This window comes from Pogoniulus pusillus, chromosome 19 (genome assembly GCF_015220805.1).
Source record: "Pogoniulus pusillus isolate bPogPus1 chromosome 19, bPogPus1.pri, whole genome shotgun sequence".
Lineage (NCBI taxonomy): Eukaryota > Metazoa > Chordata > Aves > Piciformes > Lybiidae > Pogoniulus > Pogoniulus pusillus.
The window spans coordinates 19,943,288-19,964,442 of record NC_087282.1 but is presented as its reverse complement, the minus strand read 5'-3'; the positions used below and the strand labels follow the sequence as shown (position 1 = coordinate 19,964,442).

General features: G+C 41.4%; 1 protein-coding gene across 4 annotated transcripts in view; it reads left to right on the top strand.

The window, feature by feature from the left end:
• Window positions 1–18,687, top strand: part of AFF2 (ALF transcription elongation factor 2) — a 357,624-nt gene extending 338,937 nt beyond the window's left edge. For all 4 annotated transcript variants that reach the window (XM_064159592.1, XM_064159590.1, XM_064159591.1 and 1 more), the window contains 6 exons: window positions 22–158; window positions 3,973–4,044; window positions 4,405–4,498; window positions 7,898–7,947; window positions 12,882–13,096; window positions 17,427–18,687. In XM_064159592.1, the coding sequence (XP_064015662.1) occupies window positions 22–158; window positions 3,973–4,044; window positions 4,405–4,498; window positions 7,898–7,947; window positions 12,882–13,096; window positions 17,427–17,548 (690 nt within the window). In that variant the 3' untranslated portion in view covers window positions 17,549–18,687. The remainder of the gene's footprint in view (window positions 1–21; window positions 159–3,972; window positions 4,045–4,404; window positions 4,499–7,897; window positions 7,948–12,881; window positions 13,097–17,426) is intronic.
• The last annotated feature ends 2,468 nt before the right edge of the window (window positions 18,688–21,155 follow it).

Genomic DNA, 21,155 nt, shown 5'->3' with positions numbered 1-21,155 from the left:
ATGGTGTCATTCCCATTTCAGCTGGAGAAGTTCGGCAAAGCAGTGAATTATGCTGATGCTGCCCTCTCCTTCATCGAGTGCGGGAACGCTATGGAGCGAGATCCATTAGAAGCTAAATCTCCATACACCATGTACTCAGAGACTGTGGAACTCATCAGGTTAATGTCCTTTCTGTGATCATTTTCATAATCTCATTTCAGTCATAATTAGAACCTGCTATGTTTTAAAAAATACCATTTCAACGTATTAATGATTTGTCCAAGGCATCTTCATCTCAGAAGTCATCATAATTAGTTCTTGCCATTTTATTAATGTCACGGAAAATTTATAATTGATGGACACTGCTTTTATAAATGATCCCCTTTAGAGGTTATAATGTGAGTGTTATAATTTGCAATATTCATAAAATTAAAATTGAAATGTAGTGGGTGGAAGTAAAGTATAGTAATTTCACTGTTTGGCAATGACACTTGTCTTTTAAAAGGTGTACTTTTATAATTCAAAACATTAAAGTGAGTCTATCAGGATTTCTATTACAATCCCTGTTTTTAGAGCTTTATAACACAGTTGTTTAACAAAAAGGGAAAAAAAAGCTGAAACTTGGCACATCAGATCACAGCCAGAAAGGAAGCTTTCTCTGTGTGTTGTCTTTAAAAAGGGTGTTTTCTAATGTTAAAAGAATGTGAACCAGCTGAATCAGTTTTAATGCAGTTTTATGGGCTCATCGGCTAGGATGTGGATGAGAGAGCCTTTACTCACTAATAAAATGTCTGAATTATTGTTTTAAAGTCTTTTGCTGTTCCCTGTAGCTATTTCATAGTGTAGGATCTGTAGAAATAATGGTCTCCTGAGTAACTAAGGGCTTGTTTGCTTTCCTTCAACAAATTATCAAAGTGAAATCAAGAAGGATTAAATTTACCTGTAAGCAGAACAGGAATTTTCCTCTTCCCTGTGATGCACCTTTGCTGTTCCTAGTATATGCTGGGAATATTACCACTAAAGTCAGTGTGATTGCTGGGAGTGCCAAGGTCTAGTTGACTGGATAGGGCCTGGTGATAGGTTGGACTGGATGATCTTGGAGGTCTCTTCCAACCTGGTTGATTCTATGATTCTATGATTCTAAGAGTTTGCACAAGTGAAAGAAAAGGAGATGGACCAGGCCCTAAATGTTTGGGGTTTAATATGAGAAAGGTTGGGGTTTTTAACATGCAGGATTTTAACATGCCAGCTTATTCATTAAGGACAGGGGTTGTTTAGCCTGGAGAGGAGGAGGCTTAGGAGTGATCTCATTGCTGTCTACAACTGTCTGAAGGGAGACTGTAGTCAGGTGGGGGTTGGTCTCTTCTCCCAGGCAGCCAGCAATAGAACTAGGGGACGTAGTCTGAAGTTGTGCTGGGGGAGCTATAGGCTGGATGTTAGGAGGAAGTTGTTGGCAGAGAGAGTGATTGGCATTGGAATGGGCTGCCCAGGGAGGTGGTGGAGGCACCGTCCCTGGAGGTGTTCAAGAAAAGCCTGGATGAGGCAGTGTCGTGGTCTAGTTGATTGGACAGGGCTGAGTGGTAAGTTGGACTGAATGATCTTGGAGGTCTCTTCCAACCTGCTTGATTCTATGATTCTATGATAATAAAATGTACCAAATCTTAAGAAGCTCCTACTGTCAGGTAAATAACATGCCTGATAAATACTTTTAAATATGTTTTACATTCTACATAGAGATGAAGAAAATCTGAACAGATTACTCAACAACAACATTATGTTCACTCAACACATACAATCTAAGCTAAACCTTTGAGAGCAGAGGATTTGAGAAAAGGAGTTGCCTAGCTCTGCTCCACTGTACTGGAACCTTCCCTGCACTCTGCCAGTGGGCAGTTCAGTATTGTGTGTTGTGAACTACACGAGTATAGTTGTAAGGCAGGATAAACTGCATTTAAAGCAATATTCTTTAAAGGAGTGCTTCTTCACAGAAGCCCACGTTTGGTTTTGTTGGTAATAAAATCACATGGCACAGGTGAAATGTTTTTTTCCTCTGTGCAGCAGTCTTTTTGGAAATGGCTGGGCCAAAAATCTTTGTTCACTCAAGAGCTGCAATGGAGACAACCACTTAATCGCAGAGCATGGCAGCCCTAGCTTCCAAGTGGGTGATGTCTGCGTCTCCCCCTACAGTGCTGGTGCTGGATGGCGTCATCTGAGTGTATGGCTGCATCTCAGAGCAACTGTCACTCATCAGCATACACAGCCCCACTGCTTTGCTCTTCCCAGAAGCTCTTTTATCAGCACAGTCCTGCTGCAGGCTACGTGATAGATAGACCTTGGCATGGAGGCAGCACCTGAACTGCTTTTGAATTGCTTTTTTATCTGCTTTTGACTATAGAAGAATCTGAAGGACTTTGTTACAGTAGATTTCCGATTTCTAAATACCTGAAGTTAGACAAGATTAATTCCACCACCTACCATCAAAGGTAGAGCTTAACTTTGCAACTCCTGCAGGCAGCCAGTGAGAGACTGATTTGCCCATTTCATTGATGTCAGTGGTTAGACATGGGAAAAAAAGGTGATAGCCTAGGTGAGCAGCAAGCTAGTGCAGGGTCAATAGACTCCACAGACAAACACACAATTCTGAATTCCTGTGGGCTACAGTGGGTGCTAGGTGTACAAACCAAGCATCTGGCTGTGCACATGCACAAACTTTAATGTAGCTCCTAATGTTATCATAGATTTCTACTGTGAGATAAGAAAGAAAAGGAGATTTTTCTCATTTTTACACCTGCCTTCACCAGAGGAAGCATTTTCTCCTTTTGCATTAGCTGTGACTGCCCTGAGTATCTGCATCAGACACCTATTTGTGAAAGCAAGTCGAGCATCAAAGAGACTGGAAATATCAGGGATCTGACTGTCAAAGATGTTTTAAGATAATGGTGATGCTAAAATTTACCCTAACCTAACACTGAAAATCCCAAAAAGACACATATCTTTGTGTTGGATCAGGGTAATTCAGTATAACTGGAACAACAGTACCAAAGAGTAGGTGAGATAGGACACGGAGGAAGCACATCAGGTGGTGTGGCACAGATGCAAGCTGGTGGCTGATGATGGGGGTGGTGGGAGGAAGACAGAGTGAGAGCAGCACTGCTTGCCTGCACTCCATTACCTCCTTGTAAATGAGAACTCATCAAGACTGCCTGGATACCTTAAAACTTTCTTACGCAACGCTGAACCCTATTACTTATTCTAACACAAGTACCTGTGAAATTGCATTAGGGCTCAGAACAATGATTTTATGCGATGAATTGATTTTCAAGAGACTAAATGCATGGAATGGAGTGTGCTCAGTTAAAGAAAACAAAAAAAGAGAGAGAGAGGGGAGGTTGGGATACTCAGTCTTTGCTCATCCAAATGCAGGACAGCAGGAATTAAGTAAAGAAGGAAGACCAAGTACACATGACTCATAAAATAACCCACCCAAGAGTTTAAAAACCTGCAAACATGACCTTTACTACTTTTAAAACCTTTTTCTATATAAGATATATTAAAAGCTTTGAAAAAAGCAGTTCTGAGAAGGATTTTGAAGGTATTATTCAATTCCAAAGTAAAACCTGATTATATGTTACTGTACTCTTCAGTACATATAGGGCCAAGATCATAGAATCATAGAATCTTGTGCTTCTGTCCAACAGTCACCACAAATGCTTGCAGGACTCAGTCTAGGTGGCTGGATATACTGTCACTGGTATGCCCAAGAACAGTTCACCTCATGGGTGTAGAAAATTGGTTAGTAATTTACTTTATCCCTCCAGATTTAAAGTGATGCTTTCTGTTGAACTTTACATTGATCTCATTGTTGCAGAACAGTCTGAGCACCGAGTGTTGCAGCTGGAGAAGAATTGTATGTGGCTGTCACTTTTCAGAGTGTCACTAGTGTTCCTGGAAATATCTTAACTCTGTTTCTTTTCTCCTCACCTTTCTAACAAGGTATGCAATGAGACTTAAGAATTTCACAGGCTCTTCTGCCACGGAAGGAGACAAGAAATTAGCAGTTTTATGGTAAGTCCCATTGTGGCAATGAGAGAAGCAGCTAAAATCTTAAGGAGGACTTTTAAAGTACTGAATTACTTAAGCAGCTTACAGAAGATCATTATTCTTGTTTTCCATTAAACTATTAAAGGATAACTAATGGATTTCTTCAGCAGCTGACTAAACATTTATTCTTCTAATTTATACTCTTATCAAGATGGGACTTTAATGCTTTTGAACACTTATTTTATTTCTCCATTTGCTTACGTTTCAAAATCTAACCTCTAGAACAGAAACTGCAAAATATAGGTCAGCATTTTGGGTTTTTTTCTCAGTTTATAGGTTTCATTAAGCAATGGAATTAACATAATCCTTTCCTAATTACCACAGCTACCGATGCTTATCACTTCTCTACTTGAGAATGTTTAAACTAAAGAAGGACCATGCTATGAAGTACTCCAGATCTCTGATGGAATATTTTAAGGTAATCTTTATTCTGTTTAATTTATTGATGTGAAATGAAATTCACACCAGCACTGAGAGCTCTCACAAGTATAACTGCCTGACTTTCAAGTCCCACATTTAACCTCACCCTTGGGAAATGCAAGCAGGATGTCTGCCAGGGAGCAGGGACAGAAGTGATTTGAGGGATTTTTGGATTAGTCACCTGATTCAAAGGACTATAAACAATAATTCTACTAAAATAACGTTATCCTCAACATGGTGTAATGTTTGTGCAAGTTTCTGTAAAGGAAACTGATTCTTTCAAGATTTCAATGTGCAACTGATTATGAACTGACCCCCAATGAACCATAATAAAGCAATTTCTTAGGCCTTAGTTAGATTCTAAGTTCAGTGAGATTTGCTGAACCTTATCGCAGACTCAGAGGTTCTCCTTTCATTTATGTGGAGCTTCAGTTTGCCTTAACCTACACCCAGAATGTTTACCTTTACCTTGAATGGAGCAGAGATCAGATGATTGTCATCACTCAATGGTGTGTTCCTTTACCTCATCAAATGCTGTTTACCCCTGTAAGAATGACAGGCCCTTAAGTTCCTAAATTAAGGGAGAAACAGAATCTTTCTTCAGCTCTGCCAGGGTTTTGGTATTTATATTTTGCTGATTTATGCCAATTAAGGCATACACTAATTACTGTACTTTATTGCTACATATTATTCTGTAATTAGGTAATTATACTGGTTTGTCAGCCCATCAGTCTTTTTTTGCTGGTTTTGTCAGCCTCTATGAATTTGTTCCAGGTTTTGACATATTAGCACTGCAAGCCAGTAAACCAAAATTTTAACACTGCATAGAATCATAGAATCAACCAGGTTGGAAGAGACCTCCAAGATCATCCAGTCCAACCTATTAGTTTCAGTATTTTCTAGCACTGGTGATAAAATGGTCCTTCTGCCATGAAACTCCAGTACTATTGTGCTAGCAACCACCACTTAGTCCTGGTGTCCCCCATGGTTGTACGTGTCTGTAACTTTGCTAGTGTTACTACTGATGGTCTGCTTAAATTGAGACTCTCTTGAAGTCATTAGAAGTGCCTCTGTTGTACTCAGAGAGTTTTCAGTCAGGGCTTTGTGCAACAAATTAAATTTGAATCAGACACAACCTCAGCATTTTCATGAAATGTGTTCCATCCACTTCAGATTTTTTTCCCAGATAAATGTGGAATGTCTCTCAGAAAAGGTTATTAGACAAATCATTTGATAAACCTTTTCTTCAGGAGTAACAATTGAAGAAAAAAATGTAGAAAAAGAGGAGGCAAGGGGATTCTCTCTTCCCTTAAAACCACTTTACTTCCTCTAGCTGTGCAGATAGGTACAATGAAGACCGTATTACTGCTCTCAGCATGAGACCATTTTACTGTGTCTGCACAGAGAAAATGCCTTTTAATGTGAATGAAAATAAGAGAAGAAGATTTAAAATGTGATAAAATAGACGAATCAGGAATGTTGGGTCTAGGCATCCAGTTGAAGCAGAGTATTTCAGCTAATGTTACTGTGTCTGTGCTGTGGGCACTGTAACTCATTTGCTTGAAGCAGTGTTTGAGTGCATGCAGATGATATGTCCAGGAACTTTTTGTAGTAAAGCATAAGGAGAAAAGAATGGAAGCTATTAGCTGTAGATTCACTTTGTATTTCTGCACAATGTGCTTGCTAGCAAGAGTCAGCAGTACAAATGACATAAATTAACTACCTGAATTCAGTTGTTATTCAAAATTTTGCAGGATTTTAACTGTGAAAAGCAGCCCACTGCTTACAGCAGAGCTAGAGAGGTAAATGTTTGGCAGAATTGGTTTTCATACTTTTTCCTTACAAATGCCACTTTGTCCAAATCAAAACCATTTGTGGACAGAACTGGTTCTGATTAATTTCCAATTAAAAGTTTCAGATTTGTATTCCTGACACATCGAAACAGAAAACAACCATTTCATTGTAAAAGTTAGCTTGGAAATTTGGAGACAACTTCAACTAAAATGTATCTAAAACAAATACATTGTTTAACATTTAAGGCAAACTTCTTAAAATTAGCAAAAAAATGGCACCTTTGATGCATTTCACCTTGAAGGGTGAGGAAAATTTGTGTGTGTTTTTGAACATGTGTTGTCAATAGACATTGACAAAAATATTTCAAGTATTTTCATTGTCAAATAAGTACCTTTGGTCGAAATTTGTTCTTAATCTTGACAGATCTTGTCTCCAGATACTATTAAGAACAATCCCCAGACAGGAGAAACTAACACCAGAGTTGCTTTTTCATTCCTGTATATTTCACAGGGGAGATTAGAATCTCCCTCCTCCTTACATATGAGTGGGAAGCAACAAATATATACAGTACATATGTTCTGTACTGCAAAACACTCCAAATCATGCTCACATCCTTAACAAAACACCGTGACATGCTGTGTGGGAATGTACAAGCAAGGCTGGAATCATGTTTTAGGCAGTGTTTTCTGCTCTGGTCAGTACTGCTTGGCAAATGTAGCAGTGTTCTAGAAGTCAGGGGTAAGATTTTGCTCCCAGAGTAGGCTGCATGAACTTAGGCCATACCCTGGACAGCTCTGTGCTCCACTAATTCTCTGTGCCTCACATGCAAAATAGTGATGAGAGTAACCAGGTGAATCTTGTAATGAGTGACAATGATAAGTTGCAGAGAACTTGTGAAATTTGATGGCATTTTCATTGTGCATGCTGCCTTTTTTGAAGAGGAGCTCAGAGAGAGCACACATGGATAGCTTCAGCCCTGGTGCTACCACTGTTTACAGCAATAAGATGCCATCCTGTCTGAGCAAGACTGCAAAAATCTGGGCTTTATTGTTGCTGGGCAATCTTTTTGTACAGGATTGTACAAGGTGCTACGCAGGCGTGAAAGGCAAAATGGGTGAGCAGGGAAGTACAAGTCTGTGCAAGTGAAATACATGAAAGCAAGCAGATTCTTACTGGTTTTACTTTTACTACTATCTGGAGCCTGAGCCACCTTCCCTAGCAATTTGGGAGGGCTTCATTTCATTTAGACATCAACCCAAATTATTTTTTGGTTCTTATTACAAGATTACAGGTCCCCCTAAATAAAAGGATTCATTTGCACTCTGAGGAACTTACTTTGTAGAGTAAGTTTTACTGGTAATGAAACCACTGCTTTGTAAACTACATCTGCTTTAACTGGAACTTTACTATATTCCCTCTTTCATCAAGTGACTTTCAAGCTAGTAGTTGGAACCTACCAGTAATCCACCAGCTGTTTGATTGTGGGACTGATGTGCAGAGCTGTTCTGCTACCTGAAGCTCCTGTAACAAAACCAGGGAGTGTTGTGTGTTGTGTCACCAGTATTCATCTACCTTTATTTACATTTTTATTTTGTACTTACAGAACTCTTCAAAAGCCTCCCAGGCCCCCTCACCTTGGGGAGGCAATGGAAAGTGAGTATTTTCCGCTGACTACTTCTGTGTGGGAACAAGTGGCTCCAAGAAGTGGGGGGGAATGGTTTAGTGCCTCTCAAGGCAAAGATCAAACAGTGACTCAGTGGTTTGGGAGCTGAAGGTATGTTTCAAATATGTCACAAGTAGAAAATACTGTTCTGGGCTACAGAATTGATCTTACAGTTGCCTTGGGTTTGTGGGGATGAAGAACACCCACTGGACTAAATCAGTTACCCACATGAGCCATCCACTGTGGGTAGGAAGGAAGAGCTGAAACACAGCTTCATCTTTGTGCAAAGCTCCATTAAGTCTAAAATCAGCTGTGGTGGCTCCATGCTGAATTCTTTGACAATTTGCTTCTTAAGCCAAATGAAAGCCATAAAAATACCTGTTAATTAGCTAGCAAGTACCATGTCATTTCAGGAAGCCAAAGTAAAGTTAACCTTCATTGCAATGATTTTTCAATGATTCGTTCAGTAATGAAAGGCCAATGAATATTTCATTGATGTATGGTAAGTGCTGTTTAATAAAACTGAAGGCATAAGAGTGGTGAAAACGTGGAGGCACTTAGTCAACCAGTTATTAGTGGCTTCATACTAGCATTAAAACATCCTCGCCTCAGCTGTGAAGTCAGGGTAATGTAGTGGTGATCTGCTGTTGAATGAAGGTACATTGCTGCTGCAAACTTGCCTTTATCTTGCCATTTCTATTGCCACCTGGCACATGTTTCTCCTGCATCTTTCTCCTGACCCTACATACAGACACAGGCAAAGCAAAGGAGAGGATTTTACCTTTCTTTCCTTTTTTTATTTGAGTAGGCTGAATTCTAAGCAAAAAATCAGTGATTCTCATGGTCCATAAGAAGAAATTACTGTTAGGAACTCCAAGGAAACAAAGGATTAAACCTGTAGAAGGGGTCAGAGTTTAGCTTACAAGGAGTTAAATTTCCAAACAGACTTTGTTCTCAGTCACTGCAAACTCAAAAATTTCAATGTTATGCCTAAAGGAATATATTGCCTAAGATAATGCAAAATATTTTGGGCTATGTATATATATACACACACACACACGTACCAAGTACACATTCAAGTATTTTTAATATGTGTGTGTACATAGAGATCTAAGTATAAATTATAACAAACTAAATGGATGAAATACAAAATGACTTTCCATAAAAGCTGAAAGGATATTTTAACACTGGAAAAGCAAGCTCTAAATTAAATGATTCAATACGTGCCAGTTTTTCAAGGCGTTTAAATGTCAGTGAAACCTTGAATTGCAATAAAAACACAGTAAGTTTTACATCAGGTTTTAGTGCTGAAATAGACTACTAGAGCATTACACATCTGTTCTTTCCTAAGTGGCTGATACCTAAAACCTGCATGGAACCAAAGCTGTCCTCTTATTCCTGTCTTATAATAGACTCCTATGAAGTCTGTGCTCTGCAGGTGGTGGCAACTCCCTTGCTATTTGAAGGAATTGATTAGGTGCTCAGGATTTAGAATCAGTGGGTTTTGACTGGAAGAGAAAATTCCTGTCTGGCCACAAGGTAGGCACAGAAACCCAGCAGTTGGGTCATCACCTCTAGCATAATATCCATCTGAGCTGATCAGTCTCTTCCCACTAACTTTGGAGATAAGGAAATAAACCTCCGAAAGTTAACATCTCTGGTTTTTATTCAGAGAAGGAAGCACTTGACACATAAGAGTAACTGAATATAATTCATTACAATGCTGTTACGACACCTATGACCCAGCACACAAAGCCCACAGGCCATACTCAGGTCTTCTGTCCCCTCCTTTCTAGAGTTGCAGAAGAAAAGCTCTCTGGCTGGCTCAGAGTTGCCATGTATCTCAGCTGTCTCCTGGTGGTACTACAGTTTGTCACAGACCTGCTTGCTGCCACTGGCAGTATGTCTTTGGCCTTCCCCAGGGCAAGTCCCTGTACAGTTTCCTCTTAATCCCTTGCAAATTTGTACCAGATGGGAAGAGAAGTTACACACCATGGAGGAGAGACCAAACATGATCATTATATGGCACCAGAGGCGATGAGTAAGCTGCCTGGTTCAGAATGGGGAGACAGCAGGGTGTTCTTCATTCTTTTTTTTGTCTTTTTTGAACAAGGCAAAACTTATCCATTGCCATCAAGTGCAGTCTGCTCAGGATCTCAAACCATCACAAATCTCAGCTTGACTTACTGGAATTTCTGGCCACTTTTGTTTGGAAGGGTTGTGAACCTCTGCAAAGTTGGCCTGAGTTCCAGGCTGGCAATGGAACAAATTTTCCCTGGTTTCATTACAGAAATGCTTCCCACCTCTAGCGACAGAAAGCAGAAAATAGAGAGATTTAATAGACTCACCACAGTAATAATGGCAGTGCACAACAGGCTAAATCCAATGAACAATGTGCTTTATTTGGCAGAAGTGCATCAGCTTGTTGTAAGTGGCTCTAACAAAATGCTCCTGGTCTCCTCAGATACTTATGATTTTTAACTGCTCACAGAACTAATCTAGTATAGTTCTTCTCTTCTGTGCATTAAAGACACTGCAGCATGTCAAGTAACCAGGACATTCTGAGACTTAAAAATAGAACGTTTCTGCCATAGGATATGCTTAACTGTAACACATCAGCTGTGTAAAAAGCTACTGGCTGCTGGATTAACGTGGTCTCTAGCTCTGGAAAAAAAAAGATGTCTCACAGGAGCCTGTTGCTGAGCACAGATAATAGCAAGGCACTGCTGGAAGAACTGCAGCAAAAGCTGTTGCCATAAATGCCTGTCAGCCCAAGGCTGCGCTGTGGTGCCAGTCCATCCTACAGCACCTGCAAGATATCAGCACTGTGGGTCTGTGACCACACTTCAGGACTATGCACTAGCAAATGTGATGTCACTAGCAAACGTGAAGGGCCAGAAGGAGGATGAAAGGAACTGCAAGCCTGTCAACCTGACCTTAGTGCCAGGGAACAATTACAGAGCAGATTACCTTAAGTGTCATTATGCAGCTCACAGAGGAAAACTAGGTGATCCAGCCCAGTCAGCATGGATTTGTGAAAGGCAAACCCTGCTTGGCTAACCTGATCTCCTCATCTGACAAGGTGACCTGCTTTGTGGATGAGTGTTGGCTATCTAGACTTTAGTGAAGCCTGCTTCTCACAGCATTCTGCTGGAGAAACTGGCTGCTCATGACTTGGACAGGCATATGCTTCACTGGCTACAAAATTGACTGGATGGTCAGCCCCAGATAGTTGTGGTGAATGGAGTTAAATCCAGTTAATGGATGGTGTTCCCTGGGGCTCAGTGTTGGGCCAGTTCTGTTTAATACCTTTACCAATTATCTGGATGAGGGAATAGAGTGCTCCCTCAATAAGTTTGCAGACAACATCAAGCTGGATGGGAGTGCTGATCTGCTTGAGGGTGGGCAGGCTCTACAGAGGGATCTGCACAGACTGGATCTATGGGCTGAGGTCAGTGGTATGAGGTTCAACAAGAGCAAGTGCTGGGTCCTGCACTTGAGTCACAACAACTCCATGAAACCCTACAGGCTTGGGGCAGAGTGGCTGGGAAGTTGCCTGATGGAAAATGAGCTGGAGGTGGTGGCTAACAGCTGGCTTAGTACAAGCCAGCAGTGTGCTCAGGTGGCCAAGAGTGCCAATAGCATCCTGACTTGTATCAAAACCAGTGTGGCCAGCAGTGCCTGGGAAGTGATTGTCTCCCTGTTCTTGGCACTGGGGAGGCTGCACCTCAAAATACTGTGTTCAGTTTTGGGCCTCTCACTCTAAGAAGGGCGTTGAGGTGCTGGAGCAATGAAGCCTATAAAGAGTCTAGAGAACAAGTCTCATGAGGAGTGGCTGAGGGAACTGGGATTGTTCACCCTGGAGAAAAGAAGGCTCAGGGTACATCTTCTCTCTCTCTACATGGAAGGAGGTCGGGTCTCGGTATGTTCTGCCAAGGAGCAAGTGACAGGACAAGAGGAAACCGACTCAAGGAGAGGCTTAAAGTGGACATTGGGAAAATTTTCTTCAGCAAAAGAGGTTGTTGAGCCCTGAATCAGGCTGCCCGGGGAAGTGATGAAGTCACCATCCTCATAGGCATTTAAAAGACATGTAGATGTGGCACTCAGGGACATGGTTTAGTGTTAGGTTAGTGGCTGGACTTTTCCAACCCAAACAATTACATGATTGTCTGATTCTACAGATTTTCCGAGAGCGCAGCTGTCTGTGGGAGTGCAGCGCTGCACAGCTCCGAACGCGAGCGTGCTGTGCTGACCTCCACACTGCCTGCAGCCAGCAGGTGATTCCTAATTGCTAGGCTTAGAATTAAAGGAAAATCTATATTGGAATATTAGTGCTGCACTAAGCAGGTAACTTAAAACACTTCTCTCCACAAAACCGTGCGGCCGAACTGTAGGCAATTAGAAACAAATCTCCATAGCCAATCTTCAAGAATCCTATAGAGGTATTCATAATCCTACAGTAGCCTCAGCTCCTAATACTGCTCTGCAGGGTGCTTTTAAGACTTGCACTTTACTTATTGTGGTGACTGTATTTGGAGCAAACTGTCATTGTGGTTTCCACAAAGCGCTTTGATAATAAGCCAATATTGCGCATTGAGTGTTTTCTAACTGCCATTGCAGCTGCTGGCAGCAGGTAGAAAAATCATTACAGCTATGAGATACTTCTGTCTCTGAGAGATTGCTCTATTATAGATTTTTTTTTTTTTTAATAACAGATACATTTATAGGGAGAATTAAATCCCTTTTTATTTTCAGTCATTCCCAGTTTATAAGCTTTCCTTTCTCATAAAACCAAGAGATACTGCTACACATTTGCCCCTGACTGGGGTGCAATCAGGTGCATTTGGTCAGGTGCCTTTAGGATAGCAGTGAAGTGGTGTGTGGGTGTGTGAAGGGGACTCATAACTCCTTTTCCCTTTTGCAGGAGCACAGAAACACCATCGCCCATGTCCCTGAGCCCGTCCCCTGTCAGCTCTGCTGGAAGCAGTGCGGGCACCGCTGGCTCCTCCTCCGCAGGGACCATCACCATCCCTCAGCGCATCCACCACATGGCTGCCAGCCACGTCAACATCACCAACAACGTCCTGAGGAGCTACGAGCACTGGGACATGGCTGACAAGCTGACTAAGGAGAACAAAGGTGCCCCCCTCTGCTTCTTCTCTGTCTCCTTTGGTTCATCAGCTTCAGCTTTCTTTTTGTTCTCGTAGGTGGTGTTGGGAATGGGACTCAGAACCACCACATCTAAGAGCACAACTGTGACAGCTTGAGCAAACAGAGCAAATCTGCTTGCTGGTCACTGTAGCCAATGCATATCTTCTCTTGTCAAGCACAGAGGGGGATGTGTAACACAGGCTGAGCATGGGGTTATCTGAGCAGCTGGCAAATAATTTAGTGAACATGAGCCCCAAGTGACAAGAGCTTTTGAGTCTGCAAATTCGTTCACAGTTTCAGCTTCTCATAGAGCACCGAGGTTATTTCCAGAGTACTCTGTCAACACATTTAAGATTATTAAAATGCTTGCTAGGATAATAAGCAAACATTAGATGTTATGTTTATGCAGGGAGTCCTATTAGATGACCACTGAAAGCCACGACCTTGACTCTTCTATGGGTGGACTGCAAATCTGCTCGTTTATTCCTGACAACAAAACACAAATCTTTGCCACGGCTGTTTCGAAGGAGATTTGGCAGTTTGTGACTGGGTTATGTGGAGTGTAGTGGAGTGGCTGAGATGTAACAGGAGGATGAATCTGGCCTGCTGTTGGTCAGCTGTGAACTTCCCCACGGAAATGTAATTATTCGGATTCCAGCTTCGGGCTTACACAAATCATTGACAAAGCTTTCTTTGACACTAGAGGTGCAGAACCTAACTGGGAAATATTCTTCCCATGAATTGGCTCATTCTCTTAAATTACACTAGATTTTAGATGGCTGACTTTTCCTGACAAATGTGCTCACTCTATGCAGTTTGATCTTTCTCCCATTAATGTCAGTGGCAAATTTCCACTGATTTAGAGAAACTAAGCTTGAGATTTATAGAGTTTTATGTCTGAATGATGGGTCATAATGATCTATCCCTGGATGAGGAACAATAATAGGAGTTCTGGCCAGTCCTCCCCACTGCTTCTTGTCTTTGTTCGCACTGGTTAATTTAGTAGCAGTGCAGTCGGTTTGGATTTTTTCCATAGCTGCATCCATTTTCACAAAATGTGAAAGTGATTCCCTGTCAAATGTACTGCAGAACGTTACAGTGGGAATGCAGAAGGATGCTCTGATAGGAGAAAGAGATGGCAATAATCTCTCGTAATTAGCCCTGTGTGTTGTGGAGTTGTTAAACGTTCTACTTGGTATTGAATCAAAATAGCTCAGGCATTCAGCCAGCAGACAGAAAATGTTCCCAGCCACTGCTGTTATCAGTCCTCAAGCTGGATGAGAAAAAGCCTGCTGACTCTCTTTCTGCAATTCCCCCCCTACACTCGTCTTTGTTCTTGTTCTGATTTACACTCAAATAAACCCAGTTCTGCAGAGCCATGTAGGACCAATCTTTATTCAGATGAGCAGTCCTTTTGACTGCAGTGGGACTGGATGTATGAGTAAGGGTTTCTCAGATGAACAAGAGATCTAGGGTTGTGCCCTGTACTTTTAGATCTTGTTTCACAAACCGCAGCCATGTTACAGGGAATGGAAAGTTCATATTACTTCCAATTTAATTTAAGTACTATAAGCCATTGGAAAAAGATCAGAGTTAAATACATGCAACAGCCTATCTGGAACTATACCTTTTACCCAGTTAGTATTAAGTTGCATGCTTAAACACAAATAAACTTCAGTTTGAAAATTCATGGTGTAACAAAAAGTATGTCATCTTCACCTCTCAAATATTCCAAACACTTATACAGTGCCAACTGGGACAGGACTCATCCCTTTCCCCAGAGCTGTCTCTGATCCACCTTTGCCAACTGGACTGGCCATTGCAGTGCCCAGGCTCCAGTACACTGGCATGTGCACTGTGAGTTCAGAAATGGCCTGTGACACCAAACAGGCTAGGTGCAAACCCCAGATGCTGTCTCAAGTCCCAGGAAAAGGACAGATCTTTTGGCCTCTGTCTCAGAGGTTTGGGCAGTCAGTTTACCATAAAAAATGAGATTTTCCTTTCCCTCCCCCTTGAAATTCACACAAAACAAACACACACAACCCCAGAAAGAAACTCACATTTAACATAAAAATGTGTTCTCTTAAACCAAACAAAACAAACCCAAACATATCCAGTCACTGTTGTCTCTCTCTCTTTCTTTTTATCCTTTTTCTGTTTTTTATGCTCAGCTCTTACTGTTTCTGCTCTCCCCTGAATTACAGGGAGTGTCTGGCCCAAGAACATGGCCCCGATGAGCTAATAGAGAAGGGTATAAAAATGTGGCCCCATCGTTGTAATGTCTAATAGCTTTTACCTCAGGGTCTTACTGCTGTCATAGATGTTTCTTAGGTCATGCCCATACCGACACAAGAAATTTCTTACTCATTGTAGGAGCTGTGCAGCCTCCCCTTGTCTGTGGCTGTCAGCTTAGGTTTTGTGCTCTTCTGAGTATGCCTGCACACTCCCAGTTTGGACTTGACTCATGTCCAGCTGGCTCAGAGCAGGAGACAGAAGCCATTCTTGTCAGCCTGACAAAAGATGTGCCATTAAAATAAATAGGCATAGCAAGAGGGAGAGCAGCAGAACTGTGACCTGCCAAGCTGATCTGATTCGAAAAGGAAAGTGGGAACATCCTGCCATGAGTCTCCCCTGGTCAGTAGAGTTTACAACATGTGGGAGAATAGGATGAGTTCATCATAAACTCTGCACCTGTAGCAGGCCAGGCTCAACTGCAGACTTCCCAAAGCCAGCCCAGGGGCTGGTCTGTGTTGGACCACTACTTGATAATATGAAACTCTCAACTGACTTTACAAGAGCAAGTAATTTTTTCACACGTCCCACGTTAGCATCACTTTTTCTCAACAGTAGAAAACTTACCAGCTGACTGGTGGCAAAGGCCTCTCCTTTCACTAACATGTCCAGTAAGTGGCTCTGGTGCTTGTAGCATTTGCAAGAAATATTAAGCTGAAGTAAGGCTTTAAGGTGAGTTCTCAGTGAGTAAAGCAATTATTAATTATTTGAGCCTAGAATGACATCTCTAGAATGTGAGCAAGACGGTGCATTATTTCACTTCTAAATGTATTGATTCTACACTGGAGGAGAGGAATAGAAGACAGAGGAAGGAAGATTAAAAGTAACTGCTGTCTGCAGCATCTTAATGTTAGCAACTGGTGATAGCCCTAAGCTTTCATTATGCTTGCCTCCAGCCAAATCACTTTGTGCTGTGATACTGCTGTAGCTCCCAAGCTGACCAGGGTCAGACTGTCAATACTTGGATAGAAGACCTCAAAGCAGCACTTACTTGCTGAAGAAAGTACTGATAATGATTTTGTACCCCGTGTCTGCTCTCCCAGACTGCCGTCATGACAGCGTTAGCTGGCTGAGTGCCGCACGCAGGCTTTTAGACAGGCTGAGAACATAAGGGTGCAGCCACTGGTTGTTGTGATTGTTGGTTACTATCTGAGCTCTGAGGGGCTTTAACTGAGAAGGGGCTCCCACTTGCCTAAATATAGTGTAAGTGTTGTATGTGTGGGAAAGCCTGCACACCAGTGCAGAGCAAAGAGACCAGCTGTAGGAGAGCAGAGGACACAATCCAATTCTCCATTGAAAGCAATTAGGAAAGGTCTGTTTGCCCTAACAGGATTAGTCTTTCACCCAAAGAGCATCTAACCCATGGCATAAACTGGTGTACTGCATCCCAGCTGTGGTTCTCTGTTTAGTGATCTTCAGTTAACACTTCCCAGTAGCAGATCCCAGTGGCCTTACCTGCCTCTTCTTTCCCCTTATAGGTTCCCATCTCCTAGACACTTTTTCCTGCTATGTTCCCCTTCTCCTCTTCCTTTTCCCCTTTCGACTCATACATGTCTTCTGGGGCCTGCAGCTGCAGCAGGAAGGAGGGCCAGAACTGCTGCTATCGCAGTAGCAGAAATTGGAGGGTGGGTTAAAAAGAAAGCAGGGTCTTCTACAAGATCCAGACTAACTCCTCATGCCCAGGGTACAACATGGAAATGGAAATACCACAGTTCATTGCCAGCTATTTTAATCACACAGTCAGCAAATCTCATCTCAAAAAAATGAAAGTGCAGATCTTCAGAGCTAAAGTAAGACTATTGGTAACCACTCAACCAGTGTTGTGGTTGACTTCCAGCATGGATACTCTCATTTGGGCTGTTAAAACATGCAGTTGCCTCTGTTTAAATTCTTTCCTACTGACCATGCGTACAGTATTTCTAACTTCTAACTGCACTGCTGCTACCAAGTGGGAAGTCATAGTATGTCATACAGGTATGTCTGTACCTTGCCTGAGACAGTAACTTCTGATTCTTCTGTGTTGCAGAATTCTTTGTAGACCTGGACTCAGTGATGGGACCATTGACACAACACAGTAGTATGACCAATCTGGTTCGTTACGTTCGCCAAGGACTCCACTGGCTCCGCATCGAGGCTCATTTGTTGTAGTGACTGCTGCCCTGTTCATACCATCCCCATTCTTCTACCTCTACCAGCGCAGAGACGATCACTGGTGGAACTCCACTCATTTCTGGAAGTTTATTCATGTAACTTCATTTTTATTGCCTTTTTTAATATCCTATCTATTGGAAGTAGAAGTGACCATAAATGGAACTTATGACTCAAGAGCAGTATGTGTTGTACCATCTAATCATTTTCAACAATTTTCTATGCCTTGTGTCTCCTGGATCCTGCCATCCTTACGTGCTTTATGGAACGGTACATTCCCTGCAGTATTGTTTTAAGTCCATGCTGCCTTCAAGTGAAAACAAAAAGCACTTTGAGAAGATATGGATTCCTGAGAAATAGTACAAAGCGTCTTAAATATTTGAGGGTATATATGAGAAGTCCCTTTTGAAATAAATTAGTAGATTTATAGCTATCCATTCAAAATCATCTTCTGAACCTGAACCAAGGTTTTTGATGCTTAATTCTGGCATCATAACCTGACACAGTACATTCCTAAGATTTCATACTTCCTATAGGCTTAATCTCTAAAAGAGAGCATTGAATATCTTACAGGTACCTAGTGTAAGATCACCAAAGGTGTTAAGAGGTAAAAGGTTGAAGGAATGCCTCATTAAAGAATGATGACACACTATGCAATGAGGTTTTCATATTCCATTCTTCCTGTTTCTTGTTGGCTTAATAATCTCAGTAGGCAGCAGAAATTTATTGCAGTTTTTAGGCAATTTCACAACATAGCTTTCATAGTCTTACCTACCATTCCTATACTAAATCTGTGAATTTTCTTTTGGTTTTACTGTTTAGTCTCAAATACTCATCCAAGATTTTTCTTCATAGAACAATCTCTCCTTGCATAGTGACTCAGTGAAAGCAGATTTTTAACAGGACTGCTACACTCTAAGCATTGATATTGTACGTAGAAGTCCATTAATAAGTGTATGCCAATTCTTCACCAAACTCTCTAGAAGTTTAACTAACCAGCTACTGTTGAAACATAATGATTTTGTGTGGCATCGATTTTCACCTGTTTTGTTCATTTCAGAGCCTTAGAAATGATCAGTATTATCTTGCTATCTTGAAAACAATGTTAAATTAAATAAAAAGACCAGATTTACCCAAAAGCAATATAACTTTTGTTTAATAATGGCCATGAATACTTCAGTCAGATTGCCTGTTTTTCCAAGCTCTGCATCTGTTTTACTCATGCTGTCGTGTTTTGGACCATTCCTCTAATGCGCAAATACTGAGACAATTCAGATAGAATTTCAAAGCAATTGTGAATAAATTACACCATTTCACATTTGCTCTTTCCTTTTCTTCCCCCCCCCGCCTCCGCCCCCAATACAAACTGCACTGCTCTTCTGGTGCCACTGCAAGAAGCACTGGTGCTTGAAACAAAACAAAATGAATTTCTATCAATAATTCACAAGACTTTAAATGGTCTCATCTCGTTCTCGGTATAACGCCTGCATACCTTACTGAACTGTAAATCCCATTTCTATAAACAGAAAATGCTCACAGCAGTGTAAATAGTATTCTGTCTCATCTCATTGAAATAATACAATATGTGTATTAAATGCCATCCAGATATTAGTTAATTGCAATTACCTTCTGCTATATAATCCTGGATATCCTTTAATCTGGTGAGTTATTGGATTCTACTCACTGGGTTGTGACCAGATAAATAGGACAAATTTGCATTTAAAAGGTTCAGACTGTTATGATTTTTAGAGCAGGCCTTGGATATTTGCAATAAGAGCAGTTTAAGGTCTCTGCCCAATGCATACTTAAGTCAAAGGTTACTGTAGCTGTTGTATATTAGCTCCCTGTAGTACTACCTTTTCTTAAAAATCAGTGATTCCTAATATTTTGTTCCACAAGACTGTATTGTAAATGTAGCCAAGGTGCATCATTAGAGAAGTCATCCAGTTTAGGGTTGCCTGCAAATGACATTTGCAGAACATGCACATCATGTATTATCAGCACATTCCTGTTCCTGAAGTGGTCAATAGACTCTTATCTATTCTCTGAGGGTTTGGGTAACATGGCTGATACACCAGTCTGACAGCATTTGTCACGCTGATTCTGGCCCCAGTTGCTAGCGAATAAAGCCACACCAGCGAGCACGACTCAGAAACGTAGATGAATAGTGGTTGGTTAAGGTGTTTTACTTTCTCTTTGAACAGGCTGAGTACTTGAGATGAAGTAGCGTTGGGGCGGTTTTGTCCTAAGCCAGCGTTCTCCCTTCTTTCTGCAAGATCTCACTAATGAGATTCAGCAACTATTTAATGAAGTGCATTGTTGTCATTTGTTCCCTTAGTGCAGACTGAAATCCTAGAGCCCCATGCAGTTGTGAAGGATAGATACGTCTTGAAATACAATCTTCAGACGCAAGACTGTTCAAAGAGTTAGCTGCAGTGAAGGCAGTGTATTATCTTTCCCCTGTTGGTTGCTGTAAAGAGACTCCTATCTCCAAATTTACCCTCTGTTCGCAATCTTTTGCTTAAACAGCTTAAGGAATTAGCCCACCTGATTTTGTATCCTGTGACTTAGTTTGAAATGCATGCGGAATCAATGGCATGATTAGAGTAAGTCCAGCAGTCAAGTCTAAGATCACAAGCCAACTTACTGTTTAGTAGGCTTGTTTCAAAAGCAGCTTAGAAACAAATTAAATATGGAGAGTGAATTACCGTCTTATCCCTGGGGATGACGCTTCTTTTGGGTTGGTTATTAAGGATTATTGCACTTCTACAGGCACTGTATTCATCTCATTTCAAATGCCAAGATGTCATCTTTGTGGAATCATTTTACCCTTTAAAATATTACTTCAGCAGAGTTAATCAAATGAGATTGATTGTTTGTTTCAATCCATGGGGAAGCAGCGTGTGTTTGCTTGGCTGTTTATTATGTCTGCTCTTAACACTGCCCACTTCAGACATTCAAGCTCATGAGCCAAGCACAAAAAAATTTACAAGATTGGCTGCAATCATGAATTGTTGGGGTTTTTAAATAAACTTTTTTGTTTCTTCTATTGCTTTCTGGATACTGAGCTTTGAGACTGATTTCACGACACATTATCAGGCATTTTTCAAAGATGCTGAGGTCAGAAATGACACGTTTGTTTTTAAAAGGGATAAACTGGGACAGTAATGTAAGCTCTTGATTTCTGCAGCTGGGATTTAAGAAGGACATCAAGCTTCATGAAAAATTGCCAGAGCTGACAAGACTGTCGTTTGTGTCCTGTGCTTCAGAAGGTTTGGAGCGCTATCAGTAGTTCAGCAGTGAAGGGTGCATGCCAGAAATGGGCTAAATGCAAGCATTTGGGAACTCCATCCAAGTGAGATCCAAGGGCAACAAAGTCCTAAGAGCTCAGTCCAGACGTTTACATAGCACTTAACGTCCATGTCAAGAGCTGCAACAGGTCCTAAGTATTTGATAATGTGCAGGCAGAATATCCTGTGCTAAGTGCAGTGAGTGTCTCCAGCCATGTGATATGTTGGGTCCTTTGGAGAAGGGATCGAAGGGAGCGCCTGAGACAACCTATGCTGTGTGACCACTGGTCACTAATCTCAGGTCAGCTCCTTTGGCC